Raw genomic sequence first — 21284 nt, forward strand, 5'->3', positions numbered from 1 at the left:
ACAACTTCCAACTTCAGGATTCATCAAGTATAACGTTTCACTCAACACAGACTGTGAATTCATGTAACAATTACAGATTTTTTTTCTTTTCTTTTAAAAATAAATTATAAAAAAAATAATGAGATAAAAAAAACAGACCTAAATCTTGACAGTTTATTGTGTCAATTTAATTTCTTTTGTGTTTCGGCCCTTTTAAAGGCAAATGTATAATGTATATTAACAATGATTCCTGGAATATACTTTCAGTATATAACAACAGTTTACAACACATTAAATTCACCCAAAATGGGCAACAATTAACATAAGAAGTGGTGGATTTGTTTTACCCTACAATATGTCATTTTATACAAACTGCATTAAAAGGACACCCCCCCCCCCTCCCCTCCTGTTCATAACGCAAGCAATATTTAGAATTTCAGGCACTGATACTAGATCTCCTTTTATTCCGGATTTATTGCGACTTGTACGAACGTATAAGTGGAGTCAAACCAAGAAGAATAAAAAAAAAATCCTTGTTGTACCAGTGGTCTTCAGTATCTTTGCACAAAATATCTTGAGCAATACTATTTTCTCAAAAGTTTTTACAAGATTCTAATGTGACACTTTTTTCTTCAAAAACATTTTTGAAGTTGGCCTCAAAAAATCTAACAGTAAACAGTTAATGACTACCACATCATTTTTTTTTTTCAGTTTCAGTTTGACATTTTTTTTTTCAACATAGAAATATATTTATAAAATTTTCTCCGGACACTAGGTCATGCTTGCATGAAATTTTACAGCAGCTTAAGAACACATTATGGGTGCCATATAAATCTGGTGCAGATTTCTAACAAACTTGAAAAGGCCTCAATGGTTCATGGTTTTTATAACACCATTAATTTATCACACAGTTAGAAAATGTCACACTTTGTATTACCATTTTTTTTCCTTTAGAGCTCAGAGTACAACATGTCATTTGTAAATTATGTTCTTGTTGACTAGGTTTTAAAGCCCCAGTTATTGAGGCAGTATGGTATATTATCTCTTAAATAAGGGTATCATGAAAAAAAAAAAGACAAGACAGCAAAATCTACTGCCTAGGCCTGGGATTTTCTGTGAGAGTTCTCCATTTCAGTCCAGCATATAGTAAGTTGGAATCATAGTAGTTCCTTGTACGGTGTTGTTTTTAAGATTCTGTGTGAATACAATGTGGATGTAAATTTTTAAATCTTCATAAGACCTTGATAAAACCTTAACTCCTATGCTGGCTTTTGTGTCTATTTGTATTTAAAAAAAAAAAAGATTTAAAGTCATGTCAATACAGGGAAGTAATGTACTCTAAGAGCATTCCTGCTAGGTGCAATGACCGATAATACTCAGCTACAAGTGTAATACATAGAGGTCAGGTCGAAGGATTATTTTTTTTTTCATTTACAATAGGTTGGCCTGTTCATATCAACACGAGCATCTTCTTCTTTGTCTTCTGTTCTTCCAAAGCTAGGTGTTATTTATTTCTGGCCAAATTGGTATGCATATTTGTTTACATTTTTGCATATCTTTTCAGACTTCTTGCCATATAAATTTGATTGTTCTGTCCTTAGATTTAAAGATGTTGTATTTTCCCCCTAGAAGAAAGGGATACAAATCACACTCTTAGTAAATAAAAATGCACTACAACAAAGACATGGGGAACAAGAAGATTACAAACCATTATGCATAAAAAGAAAACAATATTGTTTTTCCCTTTCGACTTGTGAGGCAAATGATAGATTTGCCAATTCTGACAGCAGTGTATAAAACAAAAAAATTACAGTACAAAGAATCTAAAAAAATAGAAGCCATATGGATGGTAATGCATGTGCGGTTTGTAAAATGAAAAACAAATATGGGGATTGAAGGAAGAATGAACGACTGACATTGTAGGCTACTTTTAACAGATATGAAATCTGGTGGATCTGGTGAAACATGGGTTAATGTGGTTTTGTTAAAAAGAATGTAACTAGTGTGAAAAATCAAATATATATATTTTTTTAACTAATTTTTAAGCACCGGGTATTTACTTTTTTGTCTTCTTGACTAATGGCTTCTTACTTAAAAAAAATGTCTATGTATCAAGGTTAAAAAGGAACAACCATTGCAAGTGATTAAAAAAGTCTATGCATCAAGGCTATAAATCTGGAATATATACCTTCTATACCTACTATTATTAATAGAAACTATGATGCAAAGTGTAATTAAGAAAATAATCTACTTTGTTTTCCATGGTATTTTTTGACTGAGCTATACTTCATAATACTGTCAAATAAGGTCACAAGACTCTGATGTTGTGTATTTTATTACTTTTTTTATTTTTTCAATAAAAGGGACAAAATGGGTATATGAACAGGATAATGCAGACAACTGCCAAAAAAAAACACAGACAGTGGTTTCTCCAATAGAAATTAACAGACCAGAAACAAATACAATAAAAGCCAGGTTTGCATGACCTTTGGTCATTAAATAAAATAAAAAAAATAATAAGAAAAAATATTTAAAAAAAGATCAAAATGTGTGCCTACGTTTTAAACATTAAGCACATGACCAATAATAAATAGTGACTCCCATAGTAAAAGATAAAATTTCAAGTTACGACAAACACCTTTCATTACAGGAATAGAAAAGGCCAATAACAAAATAGTCTACATTGCCATTTACAAAAAAAGAAAAAGTACTGACTTGAGTAATTCTCCACTTTAATATGCTTTGCATATGAATGTTTTTTTCTTCAATCTACGGTAAATATAAAGCACCATTTAATTTTTGGCAATGGAAAGAAATAAAATGTGTTTCTTTTACTGCATATGAAGTTTTGATGCTGGAATGTAGGTGGAAAAAAGAGACAGAAAGCACACTACAGAACAAACCAATGCCATCAGCTTGTAGTACTGTGTACAGTATGGCAGCAAGAGAGAAGAACGAAATAAAAGGATATGTACAGCCCTCTGTAAGACGGCTCTTTTGCATGACATTCTAATCTGTATTCCCAAGTAGCCATTATATGGCTTCTGTACTGTACATTGTCATACATGATTTTTTCTTTTTTTTTCTTGCTTTAAAACATACAAATAATTTGTACTATAATATCCTGCCGAAATAAAAAAAAATATATTTATATATATAGATATATATATATATATATGTATATATATACTGTGGCAGCCTCTGTTTTATACCACTACCATAAAAAGGTACATCGATACCTTTTCAAAAAAAAAATACAAGCTTCAATATAAATACTATAGTTCCTAGACTACATGAACATGAAATTCAAATACCTTTCTAAAAGTACAGAAAATAAAGACAATAGATGTGTTTTAGCATAATCGACATGAGTGTGCGTTTCCCTAGATTTAAGTACTCTATAATATGGAACCTCTCTTTTCCCAATGCACAACCTGAAAAAAAACAGGATATATCCAAGGCATAGAAATTCCTCTACCATTTTATTTGCAATGAATATTAAGTCTTGGACATGCCACTGATGCCCTAACATACAACGCCCCTAAACAAAATGTATGTTTTTTTAATAATTAAAAATAAAATAAAACCACAAAAACATTTATGTTTTTTTTGCACACCAAGAAATACCCCTGTACTGTAAAGGCCAAAGAGATCACTATTTTGTAAAGTACGTGTGGTCTATTTCCTTTCACAGCATTGTCTACATGGTATAAGCATATCTGTAAGTCAAGTACATAACTGGCAGAGTATATATATACACATGCATACTTGTATGTATATATATATATAATTGTTTTATTCATTTACATTTATGTAGGTGTATATGTCTGTATGTGCATGTAGTCGCACATACAAACATCTTTTTATATATAAATATATATATATGTATATATATATATATATATATATATATTTTAATTTTATTTTTGCAACATTTCCCTAATATGTAAGCCTGTAAACAGGGAAAATTGTACAGTGCATTTAAATGTATCTGAGCATTCTTTATACTCAACCACAGTACCTCTGATTAAAGGAAAAGGTACACACAATTCTGGAAGAGTCAAGTGCTATTTGAATACCAACCGGGGCAGATAGGAGCTTAATATTGAAACAACGAATCTGTATATTCATTATAATAGACAGTGCAAAGAAAGAAAACATATTCGCAAAAAAAATATATTCTTGGGTAGGTAAGTTTTACTTTTATGTATGTCCTTCCTTTTTTTTTTTTTTTAAGGGGGCATTTTTTTGAGACAATTCTCAAAAGTTCATACATATTTAATCATCATTATATTTAGCTTATATGCCTGCTTCTTTTCATGGTACCACAGTGACCGTGTTTCTATTGTGCCACTTGATAGCGTATAATTAATACCTAACATTTCATACAGTACACTCTTTAACAACGTTGATACCGATTGTCTATCAGACAACCACATATGCTCTTAATAATTTACTTTAAATTTATTTTCAATTTATTTTATTTTTTGCAATGTGCTCAGAAAAAGCATATTATAGTACAATTAAACCTTTTGTCATAGAGTTCTAGTTCAGCTTTAATTTAAAAGGGTTTCCTGGGAAAACATCAATGACCTAGCCCTTTTCCCAGGCCATTCATTTGTTATCGTGGGGGGGGGAGGGGGGTCTCAATATGAGACCTCCATGACAACACATTGATGGCCTATTCTAAAGATATAATTTAGTAGAATCAGGGTTGTGCCTGGTATGGCAGCTCAGCACCAAGTACCAGATTTGGGGCACCAGAAGCAACAATTGTGCCTGAATAAACATTTATGGGCTTTGGCACTTGAGTACCGATGTCTCTTCATACTGCTGATCACTGGCGATCCTGCGGTCATACTTCCATCAATCACAGATTGATGACTTATCCTAAGTATAGGCCATCAATGCTTTTCCCCCGGAAAAAAACAAACCTAAACTCTAAAGTTTACTCATAGGTAAACCTGAAATAAAATTAATATCCTTTCCATTCACGAGCAACTAGAATACATTTCATTAAATAAATATCATGGAAACATGATAATTAACTAGGACATCCTGGGTCATATTTTAGGTAGCCTCAGTTATAAGAAATACATTATCATCATACATTAGATCAATGGAGACCTACATATATCCAAGTTGAATTAGGCTAAATGTTCATTCAACATAGGAAGAGCCATTGACATTGTTTCAAATAGACTGAAGGCACTCGGATATGCTTTATTTAAACCAAATGATAGTACGAATTACTAATTGAAGGCCATTTTCTATGTGTTTTTTGTTGGTTTGCATCTTTTGTCATAATATTTGCTTTTTACAACACTAAAAAGTAACCCCTGGCATGAGGAGATGAGGTTCCACCAGCATTTGCAGCACTATAATACCTGTCCCTGGAAGTCTGGTGAAGAGATGTTCCCTCTGCACATCAGAACACAAAACTGTACATGATATGTATTGCAGAATGTATGCAGCATGGTCACTTGTCAGCACAGAACTGGAAAGAGTAATGTTTGTTTTGCAACTAACTCAGGGACAAATGAAAATAGCTATAACAATACCATACATGCTGTCTATTATATAAAAAAAATTAAAGGTAGAAAAACAACATACACAACATGTAAATTATTGCACAAGAGAAAGGCTCAAAGTTTGCGTAAAATGCAATAGTATTGCCCCAATAAAGAACATGCATTCAAACGGTGAGAACAAAAAAATAAAGAAAAAATTATTTTAAAAAATCAGGAGTGCTAGTGATAAGCACGGTCTTGTATCCTTTGCTTTCATTATTTTTTTTTATCACAAGGGACTAGAAAAAAAAATCTACACGGGGTTTATCAATATACCTCTATTCAGTTTTTATATCATTATTCAAGACTCGATCACTGTGCCATTTTTTCATGTGTTTCTCCAGGGTACTGTACACGCTAAAAGGCATCTGACAAATTTCACATTTGTAAACGTCCTTTCCCACCTGACCATGTGTTTTCATGTGCCGGGTAAGTTTGCTACTCTGCGCGCAGGCGTAGTTGCAAAGCTCACACTTATATGGCCTTTCACCAGTGTGGCTCCTCCTGTGAACAGTAAGGTTACTACAGTTCTTGAAGATTTTTCCACAGTACTCACAAGTGTCGCTGCGCCTGCCCTCTTTTGAACTGGGCCTTCCAGGCCCTGGGCCACTAATATGGGGAGTGCTTCTGCCACTTCCTGTGCCACTACGGCCTGAAATTCCTCCATCCATCTCCCCTGGAGGTGTAGAAAAACGTAAACTACCATTTTCAGATGAGTGCTCTGAAGAGGAGGCAAATGGCGATTGTCTAGAGTCTCCAAAAGTGAGGAATGGATCTTTTAGCTGCCTAGACGCGGCATAGCCAGCAAGCCACTGAGAGTAAACATTTTCTGCGTTAGGCATAGCTGCAGCAGGGAGGTCAAATTCCTTCTCAAGTTTGATGCGTTTAGAAAACGGACTCATGGAACTTGGGCTACCAAGAAGTAACTTTTTTGACAAGCCTCCTGAAGCAGATTCACCAGGTGAACACCCCCTCCCATTAACAGTACCACCATCTATTCGATCTGATTCTCCTGCCACTGAGTCTTCATCACAAGTGTCTCTTTGCGCTTCTGGCTCAGGTAAATGCCCCCTTTTATGTTTATCAACCAAAGCCTGATGAAAGGCATCACTAAAGTGATGCATTGCACCAAGACCCACACCTTGCATGACATCAGACATTGATCGGCTTTCCTCACCAGATCTTGAGTTGTTTTCATGGTGACGAGCAGCTTCAAGATTTAGGGCAAAACTATAATCCGGCCTACTGTCTGTTTCTGTCAAATCCTCCTCCTCCTCCTCTTCTTCCTCCTCCTCCTCCTCCTCCTCTTCTTCTTCCTCTTCTTCCTCATCACCATTCTCTGGGATCATGTTTGGATCATTTTCACTTTTAAACTTGGCCACTACAGACTTGAGGGCGTTGCTTGCGCTGCCAACTAAATCACTGGTCCCTGGCTCTGGAGAACTGGCTGTGGAAAGACCATCATCTGATTTAACTGTCATTGGGGAGGATTTATGCATGTGCGTTTTCATGTGGCGTTTTAGTTTGCTGGCCTGCGTGCATGCATGGTCGCACAGGTTGCATTTATAAGGTTTTTCTCCAGTGTGGCTTCTACGGTGTACTACTAGATTGCTTTGAAATTTAAAAGTTTTCCCACAAAACTCACAAGATTTTGATTTAATAGGAGGTTGGGAAGGAGGAGGTACAGATTGAAGAGGAGGGAGGGGTGGAGTTGCCAAAAATGGTGGTTTGCTGCTGGACTGGAATGGCTGCAGTAACCTTTGCATAGGGCTTGGCCGGTTGGGCGACAAAGGGGGGCTGGAACTGGAAGTGTTACCAGCTAGCTCTCTAAGTCTCCTTGAAAAATCCATTGCTGGTGGCTCCATAGCCAGGGGATTAAGTCGCAGTACCCTGTCAAAGGCACTCGGGTGATGTGTTGCGAGAGCCATTTCTTCTGCACCCAGACGTTCTATACGATGTGGATCCAAATGATGTCTTGGTGGGGGGCTAAATAATGGGGGAGTTGGTGGGAATCGACCCTCAGATAGACCAGAAGCCTCTCTTGATACTGATCCAGGGATTCTCAATAGGTTAAAGGGATTATTGTCAGCAATATGAATTCCATGGAGTGGTGGCTGTGAAGGACATTCTGCACCCAGTCCTGATGGAATGCCTACCCGGGGTGTAAGAGGACTGCCATGTTCACTTTCCAGATAGATTCTGAAGCCGTGAGTGTTCTGTGCATGTTGCAGGAGAAACCATGCACTGGAGAATGGCTGTTTACATGTTGTACATGTGTAGCTGCTGGGCTCATCCTTGCCTGAAAAACAGTACAAAAATAACATCAGTTTTTGAAATTAATTAAAAAAACACAAGGTATAGGTTAAATAAACCCAATTACTTGAACAAATACAAAAATAAATTTCAGCATTAATCGGAATACATTTTTGAGAAGTTGCCAAAAGTACTTTATGTGTACCATATTTGTATTCAATTTTAAATTGTGCACCTTTTTGAGTTTGGTTGCCTGCCAGGTGTTTTACTGTCGAAAGAAAATTACCTGTAATTAACCTATATGTTCTCTACTCCCTACTTTAAAAATGTGTTTTGAAAGCAAAGGCTCAGTGGTTAACACTGTTGCCTTGCAACACTGGGGTCTTTGACCTTTGCATATTTTCCCTGTGTTTTTGGCATTTTCCAGGTAGTCTGGTTTCCTCCAACACTCTGATAGACTGATAGACAAACTGGCTTCCAATGTTTGAGGTACAGAAACTAAATTGAGTACAGGGACTAAGGAGAATGGCAACAATCTTGATACAACATTGTTGATATGTTGGTGTTATATAGATAAGGGAACAGAAATACTGCAAATAAGGTGGTACTAAATTTCAATTTTCAGCAGGTCTCATATGGTTATTCCAACTTTTATGAGTGTTTGTGTAATGACCAGTATTTTCTGGATCTATAAGAGGTCAGTCATGCAAACTGTTGTGACCATTTGTAATGGCGTTATAAAAAAAACACAAAATGAGAAAATTTGCACAGTTCCGAGTGCTTGCTGTAAAGAACAATATAACAATATACAGGGAACTGGAAACTTAAAGAAAATCAAGAGTACAACAGAATACTAAAGCAGGATCACAGAAGCAAGAAGACTTCCAATTCAGAAGTACTGTAGTTGGCCTGACCTGTAATTTACTTTGCAATGCATTTTAATCTCATTAAATGTATCCTGCTCTTGGATAAATCTCTTTACAAGATTAGAAGATGAAATTAGGTTTAAAACATTTGCTTAATATGAAATGTGAAAAGTAGCTAGATTTTATAATGAAATACTGTTGACATTATAGCTGCATTGTGCAGTAACCTTTTTGGCATTATTTATTGTAATATATGAATTTCATTCTAGCATAAGAGTCAGACCAGCCATAGATATGATAAAATAATTCATGCAAATCCAGTTTTTGTACTACAATTGTAATATCTTGGTCATAAACTCAAAGTAGATGCCACCTACAAGGTTGGTTGGTATACCTTTGTACGTGTGTATTTAGAACACAAATCACATAAACCCATAGTTGATGACCTTTACAAAGTCAGAGGATAATTGTAGTGCACAACTATATTTATAAAGCAATTCACTCATTGATGATCTTCACCTATTGATAATCTTAAAGGTACAATAAATATGAAACATTTTCTTTCCTTACAAAATCCGATTAAAATTAGTCTTCGAAGGAGACTGGAAAAGTTGTGACATCCCTATATGTTCCTAAAGGATCCATAACCTATTATTAAAAAGCTAAAGCAAGTAAGCATGTCTTGTTGCTCATGTTCCTTATACAGTGGAGCCATGTATCAAAAGTATTCCTGTGCAAATAAAGGAGGGTATGGCCTATTGTGAAGTCAATAAAACATGACGCTTGTATGTTCTTCATATAATTTAAATGCAAAGGCTAGAAAAAATGTATGGTGATTCAGGGGTAAGTTCTTGGGACCAAAAACAACGTCTACATGGAATTTGTACAGCATGTTCATTCCATCTTTGAGTAAGTTTCCATTGGGTACTCCATTTTTTCAACAGTCCAAAAACATATCAATGGTATAATTGGCTTCTGTTAAATTGGTCTGATGCATGTGTTTGTACAATCTTTGTACTGTGCTGTGGAAAGTGTTGGCACTATACAGGCAACTAGAAAAAAAAGTGTGCATTGTCACCTGTCTCTTTCCACCAGTGATGGTGAACCAAAGCCAGGAATGAAGCATACACAGAGATAAGTTATAATGGAAAGATCTGCGTCTGTTCTATGTTTTGACCCGCACCTGGTTTTAGCTCACAATTACTGGATGGAAATCACTGACCAAACACTGACTGTGTGAAACTGGCTTAAAGGGAACTTGTCACCATGTAAATGTTATCTACAAGAATCTAGGAGTCAAGCAAACTGATATATAGTATTTTGGGGGCATGGTTTGAGTATCATTTGCAACTTATTGATTAGAATATCTGCTCATTTTATCCAGTGAGTAGTCCTACTCAGAAATTGGCAGCTATCTATATATCCCCACACATACAGAAAAGGCTGTCAATCACTGATGAGACCGCCCCCTGGACTCCTAAGCCCAGAATCGGCAAAGATGTCGATCAATAAGTTATAAGTGATGCTGAATTCATTTCCAACAAAACCATATATATCTCAACCTGTCCTGCTCATCCTAGTCTACATAAACACTTCTGGCTAATCGGACTGCAGGTTCAGCGTGACAGGTTCCCTTTAAAACTGGGATCTGAGGACAGAATTAACACATGCTATATTAGGAACCTGGAGCTGTAGATTCTTTGAGCTACATAGCACATTGTTTAATTTCACACATTTCCCTGCCTTGATTCCGGTAGAAATGCTAATCAGAGTGTGTTGTGTATTTCCTATAGTCCAGACATCATGGACATGGATCCCCTGTTGAAACAGAAAGTTAATTTGAATGGATTATTGCTCATCCAAGTTCTCCTTTCAAGGAGTATGGCAACCAAAAGCCTCCATTTATTACATAATGAGCATTCAGTGCACAGTTCTTGATGATTACAGTTTAGTCTTTCTGCTGGGTATATCAGAAGAGAAGTACGGTAATGTATTAATAATAATGTCAATGAGAGGAGTTGTTAACCTGGACTTCCATAGAACATTAAGAGAGCTGCTTTGAAAATGGTAATTATCAGTAGCCAAATAACAGCAAATAATGCATTACTATTACTCCTTGCTCTCGTGATTTCTCTCAGCCGCTGCTTAGATTCTATTATACTAAGCGGCCTCACTGCATTCCTCGACTTCACACCATCAATAAATGCGCTGCTCGCCATAATCAACTAAATGACTTTGTTCAGACCGTCTTCAACTGTCTAAAGATCAGGATTGATCTACGTGGCAAAATTATGTTTCCATCGATTTGCTGGAGTGTAAAATGTTCATTTGCTTTGAAGAAATAAAAATCATTTTTAATTTTGCGATTTGTGATAAGGGCTCTCTTTATTATCCTACTAAACAAACTCCAAAAATACCAGGGTCAGGCGAGATGAAAATATGTATCAAATGGTAGAGGTTGGTGGTGGTGGTGGTGGTGGTGGGGGGGGAGTAGATGCAGGCCCGGTCTAGTTCTCCGCATGCTTTTAAGTCTTTAAAAGAATAACATTTACATCAAAGCTTTTAACACTTAAACGCATTTTACTGGCATAGATTTAACTAATGATCATAATAGCTCTGCGCACACTCAGCAAATGTCACCTATCTGCAGTCATTTTAATTCCAGAGGATAAAATGACACCAGCACGATTCCGATGAGACAAAATAAACTCCATGCAAAGATAAATGGAAGATAACGTTGGTAGATACTTCAGATTATTTAGAATGAGCAGATATTCACGTATTTCTCATCTTTTTTAGATTCCTTTCCTGCACATTGCTTCCAAAGCAGCAAGAAATATTAGTGTATTCACCGAAGAGCAATTTTTTTTACATGAAGTCCTGGGAGGACAATCGCTGTGTGACCCCAAGTGATGGCAAAAGCAGGTCAATGGACACATTAACGTGTAAGTTAGTAAATAAAGTGGCTTGTTCAACCAAGCGTGTGTTAATGATATACCAGGCGAGCATATTGCTCAAAACTTTATTGATCAGCTTGAACTTTTCATCCTGACCAGACATCCTCTAAATAAATAGAACAGATATCAGCAGCCATGATGACACTGCAATAGCAAAAGAACCCTCATTCTAGGAACAGTGTTTGTACAGTGTCTCAGATATGATGTCTATCTAGCTATCTATAATGTATCTATTATTTATCTATCATCTATTCTGTCTATTATCTATCTATCCATCCATCTATTATCTATCTATTATTTATCTATCCATCTATTATCTATCTATTAGAATCTAGAATAACGCAACATTATTTATGAAGGAGTAATACCTGCCTGTGAGTAACCTGACTATAGATAAAGAAGACATCTATCTATCTATCTATCTATCTATCTATCTATCTATCTAATATCTATCTACATATCTATTATTTATCTATCTATCTATCTATCTATCTATCTATCTATCTATCTAGCTATCTAATATCTATCTATCTAATATCTATCTATCATTTATCTATCTAATATCTATCTACATATCTATTATTTATCTATCTATCTATCTATCTATCTATCTATCTATCCATCTATCTGCATATCTCATATCTATCTATCTATCTATCTATCTATTATCTATCTATCTATCTATCTATCTATCTATCTATCTATCCATCTATCTGCATATCTATCTATCTATCTATCTATCTATCTATCTATCTATCTATCTATCTATCTATCTATCTATCTATTATTTATCTATTTTATCTATCTATCTACTCTATGTATCCATCTATCTATCTATCCATCTATCTATTATCTATCTATCTATCTATCTCCTACCTAGTATGTATCTAATCTATCTATCTTTCTATCCATGATAGAAGAATAAGACAGCACTCTAAAGTAAGGTGAAAGGGTAGTGGACTCGCTTTATTCACTCCCAAACGCAATGTTTCAGTCCAACACAGTGAGGCATTTCTTGGGTTGAGTTGGCCTGAAACATTACGTTTTGGGGATGAATAAAGCGGGTCCACTACCCTTTCACCTTATTATGGAGTGCTCCCTCCATTCTTCCATCCATTGGCTTACAACCCACGGCCTGGAGGGATTTCACCCACTACATTTGTTTTTTTAGTTTTTTTACTAATGTTGCTGCTTTCATTGCTATAGTATCTATCTATCAATAGAATAAATAGAAAAAAATAGCACTGCAACAACAATAAAAAGTGAAAAACAGGTGCAATTCCTGAAAAAGATCCTGGACAAAGATCCTCAACATAGTAAAATCAGTAAGCAGAGGCAGCACTCTGAATTCGGTGAAGAAAGTGGATCCCTTTATTCACCCAATAGTCAATGCAACGTTTCAGCTCATCTCTCGGGAGGCTTTGTCAAGCAGTAACTGAAGTTCGTAGCAAGATATATATATATATATACACACACAACAATGTGATCATAATTAATCCATGATTAATAATTCAACCAAATAAACTCATAAAAGCATGCCACATTATGGATTTGTTAAGCTCAGAACTTGTAAGACCATGTGAATGACTGGTTGCTAGACATAAACTACACAATGGCTACAAGGCTTAGATGAGGTTGCTTGGGAGAAGGTTCCTATTAACCAATCTCAGATTGCTTACTAGTAAGGCTACTTTCACACTGGCGTTTTGGCTTTCCATTTGTAAGATCTGTTTCAGGGCTCTCACAAGCGGTCCAAAACGGATCAGTTTGTATTCTAATGCATTCTGAATGGAAAAGGATCCGCACAGAATGCATCAGTTTGTCTTAGTTCAGTCTCCATTCCGCTTTGGAGACGGACACCAAAACGCTGCATTCTGTGCTTGCAGCGTTTTGGTGTCCGTCTGATGAAACTGGACCAAACGGATCCGTCCCCATTGACTTACATTGTGTGCCAGGACGGATCCGTTTTCACTGACACAATCAGGCGCAACAGAAAACGGATCCGTCCTCCATTGACTTTCAATGGTGTTCAAAACGGATCCGTCTTAGCTATGTTAAAGATAATACAAACGGATCCGTTCTGAACGGATGCAGACGGTTGTATTATCTGAACGGATCCGTCCATGGCGGATCCGCACAAAACGCGAGTGTGAAAGTAGCCTAAGAGGTGGACATAGATAATGGTCAAGGAGCCTTGGCCTTACTGAAAGACAATGTGTCAGCACAATCTTGGACTATTATCTGCTGTAATAAATAAGTAGTACTGCAGATAAGGAGTCCGGATCGCTACTTTTTATTTTCCCACTACCCCCATTTATCCCACGTTTAAAGCTGCGCTGAAATACACTGTCATAACTGCTGTGCATGCACAAAAGGAGTCCTCTCCATTATGTTAGCACAGCAGTCCAGACTGTGTATTTCAGCGCAATTTTCAGTCCTGACAGCGGGGGAATCGGGGGCAGTAGGAAAATCAAAACTGGTGATCTGGGCTCCTTATTTGCAGCACTACTCATGTATTACTGCAGATTTTAGTCCAAGATTGTGGTAACAAGTTCCCTTTAATGTATTATTAATAAATCTGTAAAAATAAAATGTAGATGTTGCAGATGATGTTCTCAACTGATTTAGCTCTATACGTGGCTTTACATGTAAAAGAAAATAAAAAAAATAGGAGACATACATAAAAGATAGATGGCCCAATAAAAAAGATGAAAGGCTTTTTGGTTTTCCCTCTCTCCACACCATTTCCATGCCTCTTGGGTCAAATTCTCATTCCTTGTTTCTCTGTAAGATGGAGTCTTGCAGTTTTCATGAAACCCAATAACAAAGCACACAGTACCAAACAGGTCTGGGGCCCTCTCACCTAGATGCCTGGGCTGTCACTATGGTAAATACACCCTTGAAGAGGTTGGATACATTTTCAAAGAGCGCATTACATTACCTGGAATATCGCCTCTTTATTATTGTTATTTCAATATCGTTTTAAATGAAAAAAAATAATCCACATAAGATGCTGAGGTTTTAGAAAAATATCAACACATACAACAGAGGCACATCATTTCAGACAAGAGCAGCACAATACGTAACTGACTCAATGTCAGCCTCTGGCATGTCTATAGCCACCAGTCGTGGAATCAACCAAGAAGCTGGGGCGTGAGCCAAAAGAGAAGAGAAGCAGCTACTGAACTGCAACAAAAACATTTCGTTGCCAACAGAATCCAAAACCAAAGTAAATTCCTCACATGCCAACTAGATGTAGAAGTCTGTTCCAAAATTGCCTCATCTGAAAATAAAATATGGTTTAGCACTTCACAAATACGTATATAAGGTATGCAGACACATGTCTGGTCGAAAACATATCATGAGATATAAAAAGTGTGTAATTAGTAATTGGAATACTAATACATATAAGGAACATATTTACAATTTTTTTTAAAATAAAGCATGCAAAACTCTTACTTAGGCTATATATGGCTGGCTACATATATTAGATAGCTGTTGGCCAAACCGACAGCTATCCCAGCCAAGCATGCATACAGTATCTTCTGAATGGGGAGAAGGTAGAAGGCCACTGCCAGACATTTCTAGCACCAGTTTATCTCCTCAAGAATAAAGGAATCAGGTGGAGAGTCAAGAGGCCTCTGTAGATATTAGATGGTCAGCTGTTCCCACCGAAATTCAAGTTCGGTTGACATTTATCTAATATTTGCAAACAGCTTAAATCTCCACATGAGGCTATGCATTGCCTTTATGAAGACCTACGGTCACCATGCTAGTGCTAGACAACTGCTAATATTCATGGTGGCCATACACATTAGTGTAAAGCAGTGGCGTACTGCCAATATAGGCAGACCATGCCGTTGCTATGAGGCCCGTGGCACAGGGGGGACCGGAGTGCATGGAAGGCCCCGCCCCCTACATCTATGTCATCTCTGCACAAGACTACAGTTTTTTCGGGCATTGAGGCGACCCGTGGCCCGCCCACTTGTGTTCTCCCGGCCTCCGGTAACAACCACCTTCCCTGCCCCTCCGCACCGTGGTTGACCCTCCCTCCCTGATCTGGGCGGCGGGCTCCCTCCTAGGCACTTCTGCTGCATTTCACACTGGCCAATCAGCTTTTAGAAGTGCAAAGATTCTGCTGCTGATTGGCCAGTGTATCGCTGGCAGACAGCAGGAGCAGGCGCCGCTCAAGCACACACAGAGGCGCACACCCGGCGTGCGCTCACATGCTGCCCGCCATCTGCCTCAACTTCAAGTCATCAACCAGTGAGTGCCTTCCCCAGCAGACTTCATAAAAAGTTAATCTATGGTTGGAGATATGGGTATTCTTTATGGGGGAAGGCAGCAGCAAGCAGTGGGGTTTGGGGGGGGGGGGGGGGGGGGCGTAGGCTCATAGAGGACTCAGGAGGACACTGTACTCCTGAGTCCTCTATGAGCCTACTGAGCCTACAGGGCCCCCCCCACCACATCAGTCACTTTGCAGGGGGGGGGGGGGGGAATGATTGGTAACTATGTGCACACTCAGCATCAGCAGGAAGGAGTTAAAGGGGTTATCCAACCCCTATAATGCCCCCCAAAAAGCCCAGGCACCTTACTTACCTCATTCCCCGGCACCCGCATTGCTCCTGATGCCCTCACAGCCGCCACTGCCTCCCTCCCATCACGCAGATGAAAACTTCCAGCGACATGGGGGGCAGTCAATAACAGGCCACGATGGGAACGAGCCTCCCTAGCATTGCGGGTAACGCTACGGAGGCTAATTTCCGACGCGGCCTGCTATTGGCTGCACCCCCCATTGGGCATAAGTATTATCTGTATGCAGTGCCTGGGCATTTAGAGGGGCATAATAGGGGTTAGATAGCCCCTTTAACCCTTAGGATACTGGAGGTTTTTTTCATTTTTTCATTTTCTTTTTTCTTCCCCATCTTCCTTGAGCCATAACTTTTTTATTTTTCCGTTCACATAGATGTATCAGGGCTTATTTTTTGCGGGAGAAGTTGTACTTTAATATGGCATACAATGTAGTGGGAAGCGGGCAAAAAAATTCCAAATGGGGTGGAATTTGAACACAATTTTTCCACCGTTTTACGAATTTTTTCCCTTTGGCATTCCCTTTGTGCCAAAGCTGACCTGTGCCCATCATTCTCTCATATTAAGACGGAAAGCAAACGGAATGCCTTTTAACCTCTTTCCGACCAGCGCCGTATTAGTACGGCGCAGCGGGACATGACTTGCCTCCCAGCGCCAAACTATTACGGCCCGCTGATCGGGCAGGGGACCAGTTGTTCCCGTTAGGGAACTGCTGTGGCGGGGACCCGATGGGTGAGAAGGCAGCCCGATGCTGTGCAGAGGCTGCCCAATGCCTTGCACGGCTTCGGGACCTGCCTTCTACGGGTGCCCAGGAGATCCAGCCTCAGGCTGGGTCTCCTAGGCAACCTGTTAGTGTATTACTCTGTGTAATACACTAACAGGCAATGCATTACAATACAGATGTATTGTAATGCATTGCAGAGGGGATCAGACCCCCAAAAGTTAAAGTCAGAAATAAAGTTAAAAAAAAGTAAAAAACTGTTTTTAATAAATATTAAAAAAAAGTTTCAAGTGAAAAAAGATATACGCCCATTTTCCCCTGATTTTATAATAAAAAATTTTGAAAAAACACACATATTAGGTATCACCGCATCTGTAACGAGCAGCTCTATAAATATATAACATGATCCACTCCGTCCATAAACACCAAAAAAATAAAAAATAAAAACTGTGTCAAAAAAAGCCATTTTTGTCACCTTACATCACAAAAATTGCAACACCAAGAGATCAAAAAGGAGTATGCCCCCCCAAAAAGTACCAATCAAACCGTTACCTCATCTCGCAAATAAAGAGACCCTACCTAAGACAATTGGTTAAAAAATAAAAAAGCTATCACTCTCAGACAATGGAGACACTAAAATATGATTTTATTTTTTTTTGCTTCAAAACTGCTATTATTGTGCTAAAGTGAAAAAAGTTAACATATTAGGTATTGCCGCATCCATAACAACCTGCTCTATCAAAATACCACATGACCTAACCCCTCAGATGAACACTGTAAAAAAAAAAAAAAAAAAAAAACAGTGCCAAAAAAGCCTTTTTTTGTCACCTTACATCACAAAAATTGCTACACCAAGCAATAAAAAAGGCGTATGCACCCCAAAATAATACTAATCAAACCGCCACCTCATCCCTCAAAAAAGGAGACCCTACTTCAGACAATCGGTCAAAAAATTAAAAAGCTAAGGCTCTCAGACTATGGATACACTAAAACATCATTTTTTTGGTTTCAAAGATGCTATTATTGTGTAAAACTTAAATAAATAAGAAAAAGTATACATATTAGGTATTGCCACGTCTGTAAAGATCTGCTCTATAAAAATATCACATGACCTAACCCCTCAGGTGAATGCTGGAAAAATAAATAAATAAATAAAAACTGTGCCAAAATTACCAATTTTTTGGTCACCTTGCACCATAAAGTGTAATAATGAATGATCAAAAAATCATATGTACCCAAAAATGGTACCAATAACAACATTAACTCTTACTGCAAAAAACGAGCCCCTGCACAAGACGATCGGTGGAAAAAAATTAATAAATGGCTTTCAGAAAATGGAGACACAAAAACATATTTTTTTCAAAAACGCTTTATTATGTAAAACTGAAAGAAACAAAGAAAGTAGATATATTTGATATTATTGCATCCGTAACAACCTGCTCTATAAAAAATAGCACATGATCTACCCTGTCTGATGAATGTTGTAAAAAAAAAAAAAAGTTCCAAAACAACCATTTTTTGGTTACCTTGCCTCACAACAAAAAAATAAAATAGAGCAATTAAAAATCATATGTACCCCAAAATAGTACCAATAAAACTGGCACCTTATCCCCTAGTTTCAAAAATAGGGTTACTTTTTTGGGAGTTGCTACTGTCAGGGTGCATCAGGGGGGCTTCAAATGGGACATGGCATATAAAAACCAGACCAGCAAAATCTGCCTTCCAAAAACCATATGGTGTTCCTTTTCTTCTGCACCCTGCAGTGCGCCCTTACATCAGCTTACGACCACATGTGGTGTGTTTCTGTAAACCGCAGAATCAGGGTAATAAATATACAGTTTTGTTTGGCTGTTAACCCTCGATGTGTTAAAGAAAAAAATGGATTAAAATGGAAAATCTGCCAAAAAAGTGAAATTTTTAAATTTAATCTCCATTTACCTTTAATTCTTTGAGGGGTCTAGTTTCTACAATGGGGTCATTTATGGGGGCTTTCACTATGTAAGCCCCACAAAGTGACTTCAGACCTGAATTGGTCCTTAAAAAGTGGGTTTTGGAAATTTCTCTCTAAGTTGATGGAGGAGGATCTACCATCTAGGACCCACATCCTATGACCAAAGTGGAGAAAGGTGACACAGATCATAAAAAAATTTCAAATGGCAAAGTATAATCCTTCATATCCCCTGTGGAGGCACTGCAGCGAAACTGAACACAAATTGTAGCGGATCACTAATCCCAGCAGTGAGACAGTTCATTGTTTGAGGGACCTTTTAACAAACAGGTATTATTTAAATGATCCTCATTATCATATATAGTTTATGCCAATTATTAAGGACATTGATGACATGCAATATATCACAGACTCTTATAGGCATTGTATTTCAACAAGAAAGGAAAAATATAGATATTATTTGCAAGATATCATGCTTATCATGGCTGAAATCATATGATAGCCTCCGTATAATATGTTCATCAACTAGAAATAAGAAAACATTAATTTTCCAAACATCAAAGCATTTTTTTTTTTTGCATATACCAAAATAATCTTCCTATCTAATCTTTGCATGCATACCAGATATATCCCCTGAGGCACAAAACATAAAACAAATACTATCTCTTGACTAATAAATGAAAAAATCTTAATAAACCATGAATCATAATGATGCAGCCCATATCTTGTGATACAGAAATGAACTGAGCTATGATAGCAAGAAAGATAAACTGATAATGATAGACATAGGTACGTAGGTAGATAGATAGATAGATAGATTTTGGGGCATTTTGTTTCAAGACAAGCCCTTCTCAGTGGAAACTTAAAGGTGTTATGCACTTTCATTTAACTGATGATCTATCCTCTGGATAGATCATCAGCTTCTGATCGGCGGGGGTCCGATACCCGGGACCCCCGCCGATCAGCTGTTTGAGAAGGCCGCGGCCTTCTCACTGTTTAACGCCGGCCCACTGACGTCACGATTAGTATCAACTAGCGTGGGCGGGGCTAGGCTCTGTTCACTTGAATGTCCAGAGGATAGATCATCAGTTAAATGAAAGTGCAGAACCCCTTTAAGTTCTGGCTTCTGAATATCTGGAGTCTGGGCTTTGCTGGCGACTATTTCATCTGTGATGTAGTGGCAATTCAAGTGTAATACATGAAAGGATAGCGCCTGCTAGGGCAAAAACCATTATGTGTTATTGGCTAATAGAGGTAAAGCTGGGGTTGTCTTTGTGAGACGGTCCCTTTCAGCTTTCCAGGGACTTAAATTTTGCTAGTTTTGCGATATTTGGCAGGCATCTGCAGTCCAAAAGTCCAATAGATTGAGTTTAACAGGTAAATATCCAGTGTTATCGTTAGAGATAAACTGTGCTACCAACTGATAATTTCATTTTCCTTCTACAAGAGTTTAATCACTAATATATAATAACTAAGCTCCACTTAAAATGATAAAGATTTAGAAAATTTTGTCTGAAAATAATGTATCATGGGTGTTGTGGCAGTGGGTGTGGGACTGCTGCGTCAACCAAGTGCATTATCCTGGCAGTCCCTTGGTTTTCCCACTTTACCTTTACTTACCTACAGAGGAACCATCAGGCAAATACCTCTTAGAGTAGTTTCTGTTGGGTAGACAGCTGGCCACGGTGGTGGAAATCCTAAAAGGAGACTGGGACACGGGCATAAAATTAAATATAGGCACCCTACTACTGAGGAAGGTGTCTTAAGTACCTCCAAGGTGGCCAGCCATAGGCTGGTGAAGATAAGGATGTCCGCTAGCCCTTTGAGAATCAGTGGGAGTGCACACATCCTAAAGGCACAGTGAGAGAGGCTGGGCTGAAAAGTAGGCCATAGCCTGTGTGGAGGGACAAAGCTACCCTGGCGAGAGGCTACAGAGGGTGGGAGGCAGGTCTACGCCGCTGGGACCTGGAGCGCCAGGAATGGGTGAGCAAGATAGCGGCGCCCTCAAGCCACCACTGCAACAATAAGGTCTAATAGTAATACAAATTTCAACATGTCCTACTGGGGCGTCATCAGGGTAAAATTATGTAGCTACTGGAGTTTCTCTTTAAAAATAAGACAGATAATTATAAATCCAAATTCTATAAATATAAGACGTATATATATCTGCAGCGTTTACTTCACTTCTTGATACGCTATATATTATTCATTTTACAGTAAAAGGACAACATGATAACATGGAACAAGCGAGGCCGACGCACATAACCTTTTACATTGTACCAATTAACATCACAGACACATATGACTGAACACTCAATACTGCAGGCACAGAGAGATCTCATTGTGTCACTCTCGTTATGTGGTTCTATCATTTCCTATAATAGAATGTATTATGCCTTA

The 21284-nt window shown here is 37.9% G+C and overlaps 1 protein-coding gene across 4 annotated transcripts in view; it reads right to left on the bottom strand.

The window, feature by feature from the left end:
- Positions 1–388: 388 nt before the first annotated feature.
- BCL11A (BAF chromatin remodeling complex subunit BCL11A) overlaps positions 389–21284 on the bottom strand; it is a 123839-nt gene continuing 102943 nt past the window's right edge. The window contains exons 3-5 of one of the 4 annotated variants that reach the window (XR_005778493.1): positions 5826–7848; positions 2695–2748; positions 1590–1604 (exon numbers count right to left, since the gene is read on the bottom strand). Coding sequence is in view for 3 of the 4 variants with exons in the window: in XM_040429719.1 (XP_040285653.1) it covers positions 5828–7848 (2021 nt within the window). In the remaining variant the exon portion in view is untranslated. Of the gene's footprint in view, positions 1605–2313; positions 7849–21284 lie in introns of those variants that run through there. The other 3 variants (XM_040429720.1, XM_040429719.1, XM_040429718.1) reach the window with 3 other exon arrangements.

The sequence above is a fragment of the Bufo bufo genome, chromosome 4, assembly GCF_905171765.1.
Source record: "Bufo bufo chromosome 4, aBufBuf1.1, whole genome shotgun sequence".
In the NCBI taxonomy this organism is placed as follows: Eukaryota; Metazoa; Chordata; class Amphibia; order Anura; family Bufonidae; genus Bufo; species Bufo bufo.